Below are 6,794 nucleotides of genomic sequence, written 5' to 3' on the forward strand. Positions count from 1 at the left end.
CCACATGGGACAGCGGGGCTCCCAGGAGTTTCGGCTGCCGTTCCCCTCAGCAGTGACTCACCGTAGAGCCGGTCACGCCATCCCTGTGCCGCAATTGCCCCATTTGCAGATTAGGGAAACTGAGGCACGGGGAAATGGGGTGACTCAAGAGCTGTTGCACAGGAGATGCCGCTCAGATGCCGAGGCTTGGGCGTTCCCCATCGATCCTCCGCAGCTAACTTAAGCAGAAATGAACATCGATGTAAATATTTACTGACAAGCAAGCCCAGCCTCACCCACTCCTCTTAGAAGAAAGCTTTAAAGTAAACTCTCCTGGCTCTTTCATGTTGACATCTTGTTTATTTATTATACAGCAGATCACAATATTTCAACAGTTTGCATATAAAGAAAAGTAACATTTCAGAGTGCGAGAGACCTAACGTGCCCAAGCAGAGAAATGTTAATTAACAATATACACAGACGGGAACAGTGCACTTCCCAAAGCCGAGACTCATCTGTGTTCTCAGCTGGAAGAAAAAAAATATATTAAAAAACAGAAACATTATATATTACTGCTTTGTTTAATTTACAACTTGCTTTGCAGAAGCTGCACATAAAAAGACTCATTCTTTTGAGTTCTCTTTTTCCTCTAAGAAAGTTTCAAGTATAGCAGAGACCTGGGCATTTATAGCTGGACTCACTGTCCTTAACATACCAAATTTTTTTAAAAAAAAAACAGCATGGGGAAGGCAGCTGCAGCAGTACCTGGTGTCATCCTGAGGGGGAAGAACAAAACAAATTAAAGCAGACAATTAGACAAGAGCCAGGAGAGCCATTTTAGGCTCCCAAATGGAGAGCTGCGGGAACGGCCAGGATCATACTCCCCGGCTGGGTCCCAAGCTGGCAACAGGAGTGCCATCTCTCCCTGTGCAAGGTGACACTTTGCTGCCAATCCCTGCAAACCTTATACCCACGAGCCACAGTCAGGTCCACCCTCACCCCGTCCGGTCTGTGCTTTTGGGTCAGGAGAGGTTTGTTCTGATGGCCACAACCAAAACGACCAGCAACCCGCTTCCAAGAGCTGTGCCTCGCACACCAAGCAGACCTGGGTATCTGGCAGAAACCTGGCCAGAGTCAGTTGCCACAGCTCCTGAAGCCACGAGGTGCTGGGATCAGGGGGAGAAGGTTAAACTGATGCCAAATATAAGGTACAAGCTTTGGGGACAGGTTCCCTGCTGCACCAGCCCCATTGCCCTGTCCCAGGTGCTCAGTGCGTGGTTTGGAGCAGATTCTCCAGGCAGGAGCAGAATGATGGTGCCTGGGCCAGGGGCTGGAGACGCTTCTTGAGGCTCTGCTCCACCATCTGCACCCCAAAGCAGCCCTTCCCCACCACTTTGCTGGGCCCAGCTCTCACAGGAGGGGCAGAAGGAGAAAACTAGTGACAAACTACAAGCGGAGAGGGCTGGGCGGCCGGGCTGCTTGCCAGGGCTGTCCCCAGTCCAATGCTATTTACACCACGAGCTGCTCCAGGGACTCGCTCGGCTGAGGGGAGGCAGAGTCCGGCCACGGCCCGCCGCTCACATGTGCCGCTTCATGTGGAGGGCGAGGTGGTCGGAGCGGGAGAAGGCCCGCTCGCAGAGGTGGCACTGGAAGGGCCGGTGCCCTGTGTGCTTGCGGTAGTGACGGGTCAGCTCGTCGGAGCGGGCGAACTTCCAGCCGCAGCCTTCCCAGGTGCAGTGGTAGGGCTTCTCACCTGCAGACAGCGAGGCGTCAGCAGGCTCGGGGCTCCCCACCCTCATATGCTTTCACCCATGTGCACCCCGCCCCATCCAGCCCCACTGTGCATCCTTTCCAAGGGGAGCTCTGCCCACCCTTCTGGCACCATACCAAGGGGCACCCTCATGTACAGCACATCATCTGTGCACCTTTGCTTCACCCACCTTTCCCCGTGCCCCCATATGTTTGCCCTTCCCCATGTGCTGCACCTCTTCTCAGCTCAGCCCCACCATGAGGCCCTGTCCTCTCCGTACACCCCCGCCCCACTGCAGGGCCTCCCTGTGGGTGCTCCCTTTCCTGGCCTCAGCCTGCTGTGGGGCCTCACCATGTGCTCCATTCAACCCAGCGCTGCTGCGGGATGTCACTGCGTGCACCCAGTCTGCCTGCACCCCGCGGTGGCCCCCCAGGCCCACCTGTAGGGCTTCTCCATGTGTCCCCAGGTCCTGCAGCCCTGCTGGGTGCCTCTGGCTAACTATTGGGCCCCACCACGGAGGCTCTTCGTATACCTCAGGCACCTCTCCACGTGCCCTTGTCTGGCCCCACTATAAGCCCCCCCCCCGTGCAGCCCCACACCACCCGCGAGGGTCTCTCCAGGCAGCTTTGCCTGTGCACCAACACCGTGTGTCCCTATCCAGCCCCGCCGTGCACCCGGGGCCGGCTGGAGAAGGAGTGTCTCCGAGCACCTCGACCCCCTTTCGGGCCCCCTCCATGCACCCCCAGCGCCAGCCGAGGAGCTCTTCTCCGTGCGCTCCCGCCGGGCCCCACCGCGGCGACCCTCCGCAGCTGCCCCGTCCGCGAGCAGCCTCCCCGCGCCGCGGCCCCGCTGCGCGGCCCCGCGGCGGCCCGGCCGTGCGCGCCCCCGCGGCTCCGGCCGCCCCTTACCCGTGTGCGTCCGCATGTGCGCCTTGAGGTGGGAGCTCTTGGTGTAAGTCTTGCCGCAGCCCGGGTATTCACAGTTGTGCGTGGCCGTCCGCTTGCGCGCCCACGAGCGGCGGCCGCGCTTGGGCTTGCAGTCCTCGGGGGGGGGCCCGGCCGGGAAGTACTCCAGCACCGGCGAGTTGGGCGGCGTGACCAGCAGCCCGGGCAGCCCTGCCGGCCCCGGGCCCGGCCCCTTCAGGGGCTCCCTGAAGACGCTGAAGTGTCCATGAAACTGCGGCGGCGGCTGGGGGGCGAAGTGGGGCGCGTAGCGGTGCGGGGCCACGGCGTAGTGGGGCGGCAGGTCGGCCAGGAGGTGGGGGTCGGCGCCGGGCAGCGGCTCCTCGGGGGGGCCCAGGCGGCCGTGGGTGAAGCCCGGGTAGGGCAGGGGCGGCCCCGGCACCGGTCCCGGCACCACGCGGGGCTTGTGCTCGCCGCCGCCCGGCCCCAGGTAGTCGCCGCCGGGCAGCCCCATCATGCAGGCGCGCTCCTCCGGCTGCTCCTTCTTGATGCGGGGCCCGAAGGGCTGCGCGGGGTCCAGCGGCAGCGGACGGGCCAGGGCCGGGTGCAGGGCGTGGGGGTGGTGGGGGCCGCCGGACACCCGCAGCTCCGTGTACTCCCTCCGCTGCAGCTCGCAGTGGCCCGGCAGGTCCGGGGTGAGCAACTCGGCCACGTAGCTGTGGCCCTGGCCCTCGGCGTAGGGCGCCGGGAACTTGCCCGGCGTGGGGTACGAGCCGTCGCTATCATACGTAGTGCCGCAACTCTCGGGGGTCTCGGGCAAGGGGTAGTTGGGGCCCGGGCCGGCGCCCGGCGGCCCCTGCCCGCCGCTGGTCGTGTGCGCCAGGATGAAATCCAAGTCCACGAACTTGCCCAGGTCGTCGTCCTCCCGCTTGACGGCGGCGGGGCCGTCCTGCTGCAGCATCCTCTGCGGCGAGAGGGGCGTCAGGGCCGGCGGGGCGACGGCGCCCGCCGACCGGCACCGCGGCCCGCGCCTCTCGCTCGGGGCGCCGACTCCCCCCCCCGCCCCAACCCGTCCGACGGGTTGGGACTGCGCCGGCAGCGCGACGCAGGGCGCCGGCCGCCGCCCCCCCGGGGCTCCGCCGCCGAACCCAGGGCGCCCACCGACACGGGGTGTGTGTGTGTGCAGGGGGAGGGGGGGGTTCGCCGCCGCTGCCGGCGCGGGGCAGAGCCCCGGCACCCGCCGTCGGTGCGCCCTGCCCGAGCCGCCCCCCGGGTCCCGGCGCTTACGTGGAGCATGTCGGCGGGCCGCTCCTCCAGGGGCAGGAGGCTGGCGAAGGTGGAGATGGAGGGCAGGGTGCTCTCGTCCACGGCCGCCGCCATGGCGGGCGGGGAGCGGGGCCGGGGCTGGGGGAGCGCGGTGCGGGGCCCGGCGCCGCTCCGCTCCGCTCCGCTCCCCGCGGCGGCAGCGCTGCTCTGCGCCGCCCCGCGCCCCTAAGCTGTTAACAGCATGGCTGCGCCCCCATTGGGCCAGCCCTCATTACTATTCACCGCCGCCGCCTCCCATTGGCTCCCGCCGCGCCGCGCCACGCCCCCGCGCGCGTTGGCCACGCCCCCGCCCCCTTGGCCACGCCCCCGTTCAGTCGCGGACGATCCTCGACGGGTCCCGGCGGCGTCCCGAGGGCTGCGGGAGGCCCGCGGGGCCCGGCCCGGCGCCCCCGCCAGCCGCCCCGGCCCCCCTGCGAGGAGCCTGCCCGGGGGGCGCGGGGACAGGGTCCCCCCTGCCTGCCCCACGGCGCGAGCGGGGCAGTGCCTGTGTGGTCACGGAGCCAGGGTCCCCCAACACCTTGCCCCACGGTGTGAGGGACGCAGGGGTGCTGGTGTGGATCACAGAGCTGGGGGTCCCCCGTGCTCCGCCCCACGGCATGAGCACGGCAGAGGTGCCGCTGTAAGTCATGGAGCCGGGGTTTCCCCAACACCCTGCCCCGCGGCGTGAAGGGGGCAGGGGTGCTGGCTGAGACCACAGAGCCAGGGACCCTCAGCACCCTGCCTCACAGCAGAAGCAGGGCAGGGGTGCCTGCGCAGGTCACAGGGCCGGGGGGCTCCCAACACGCTGCCCCACTGTGCGAGCGGGGCAGGGCTGCGGGCACACAGTGGGCTCCGTGCGCGGGCTGTGCTGCACACGAGTGTGCATGGCCGGGAGTGGGAGCAGGAGCGTGCCGGGGAAGTCGGGGGCACGGTTACGGCTGTGAGCGCGCCATGCACCGGCGCTTGTGCCAGCAAAGAGGCCAAGCCTATCAGCGCGCAAAGGCATCGTTGCGGCAGGGGGCTTGTGCAAGCCGGGGAGGGGGCCGGGGTGAGAGCCAGCCCCCAGGGGTGCTGAGCCCCGGTGCCCCCGCTCTGCTCGTTTTATGTAACAGCGTCCATGGGGCCGTGCTCCCCCACGCCGGTGCTGTCGGTGAGGCAATCAGCAGCCCAGAGCGCGCCGGCTCTCATCTCGCTGCGCGCAGGGTGCGTGTGCTGGCCGAGATAAGTGCCCGGCAGAGCCTGCCGGGGCTGGCAGCCTGCCTGCCTCGGCTCATCTCACCCCACAGCCTCCACGGGACGTTTGCCTGCCCTGCTTGGGGCCCGCCGATGCAGCCGAGTCCCCGAGCACCCCGCCGTGGGACGCGTGGGCCCACGTCTGCCCCACGCACCCCAGGACCATGCCGTCCGCCCGAACGCTTCCCACGGGGGAGGACACAAGGGGCCCTGGAGGTCCTAGTGCACAGGAGAAACCCAGGAGTCCCCCTGCCTGCCAGCAAGCCGTGAGGGCAGGGGTGGCCCGGAGACCCGCGGGTGCTGGGCAGGCCTCCCCACGGGGCTCTGCCTGTGCCACGCAGCCCACTGCGAGACCATCTCCATTTGGCCTCCGTCCAGCAGTACCAGGAATGGCCCCTGTTACTGTTGGGTTTGTCGAGAAGCAATAGCCCTTATCTCCCCAAGCCTGTCTCCCTGCTTTCTGGGGCCTTCCATCTCAAGATACCTTTCTAAGAATTCGAGCTGCTGCCTTCACTATTCAGAAGTTGGGAGTCGATTAAAAAAAAAAAAAAAAAAAAAAAAAAAAAAAAAAAAAACAAATATAAACACCAAAGGTGAATGTATGCACACGCACACACACACACACACACACACGCTGCTTCTGGATCCAAAGCTACTCTACCAGTTGCTTTCATCACCACACTTTAATTACAAGGGTGGAGCATTGCAATAAATTATTTCAGTAATCCAGTGGAACAACAACGATTCAAATCTTCCCCCTTTTACCACGAATCCCTGCCCTGGTTTCCAGCGCGCGCGCCGGTTCTCCGCCTGGGCCCCGTGTGCCCGAGAGGGATCGGGTTTATTAATTGCTGCCCAGCAGGTCGAAAGGCAAACTGCAAAGTCTTTCTCTGAACATGTTGCCTTCGCACTGGCAAAGGCAAGAAGCCTCAGCTGAGATCCCTTTCAGCCTGGCCCCTGGAGTAGCTTATTTAAGCCATAGCCCAATCCCATTATTGGTTTCTTGTCCAAATAATAATTAATAGTGAGGCAGTTCCTGCCCCAAACTTTTATAGATAAGTGAGAGCAGATGCCACAGGGGACAAGCACTAGCTCTGCTTGGGTTTCCCCTTTTCCAGGCCGTTTTGTGCAGCACTGGCTCATTTTGAGAGGCGTCGCCAGCAGATCGGATTCATTTTTGTGGCCAATATTTCTTGCAGTGTGGGCTATTCCCCAGGAAGCTCTCGGTACTGTTTCGGTAGAAGAGCCGGCGCGGAGGGGAGCGGCATCGTGCCAGGCACCACACCAACGCAAGCGCTGCCAGAACCGGCGGCGCAGGGAGCCGGGACAAAGCACGGACGAAGCGCGGGAGGGATTTGCTCACCGTGAGCCGGGGGGGCGCGCGGCGGGGCCCCGAGCGCGGCCGTGCCTCCCGCCGGGGCGCGAGGGCCGCCCGCGAGCCCCGGCGCTCCAGCGGGCCGAGGGAGGAGGTGTTCGCGCAGCCCGCTGTTGACGGGAGCCCGTTTAGGAAACGCAAATTATCTCTTGCGCCGCGGCTGTAAAGGAGACGAGATCAAACAGCAGCCCGGGAGGAGAGCAAACAGGGGGGTGGGAAGGGCTGCTCCGGGAGGCGATGGCGGAAGGGG

At 64.9% G+C, this 6,794-nt stretch overlaps 1 protein-coding gene across 1 annotated transcript; it reads right to left on the bottom strand.

Annotated features, from left to right (window-relative positions):
- Window positions 1–319: 319 nt before the first annotated feature.
- LOC134143453 (Krueppel-like factor 2) lies at window positions 320–4,091 on the bottom strand. Its single transcript, XM_062581539.1, has 3 exons — window positions 3,919–4,091; window positions 2,638–3,595; window positions 320–1,732 (listed from the first exon to the last, which is right to left on the bottom strand). The coding sequence occupies exons 1-3, from the start codon at window positions 4,009–4,011 to the stop codon at window positions 1,557–1,559; spliced, it is 1,227 nt and encodes a 408-aa protein (XP_062437523.1). The 5' UTR covers window positions 4,012–4,091; the 3' UTR covers window positions 320–1,556.
- Window positions 4,092–6,794: the final 2,703 nt, after the last annotated feature.

Source organism: Rhea pennata, chromosome 8, assembly GCF_028389875.1.
Source record: "Rhea pennata isolate bPtePen1 chromosome 8, bPtePen1.pri, whole genome shotgun sequence".
NCBI classification, from domain to species: domain Eukaryota; kingdom Metazoa; phylum Chordata; class Aves; order Rheiformes; family Rheidae; genus Rhea; species Rhea pennata.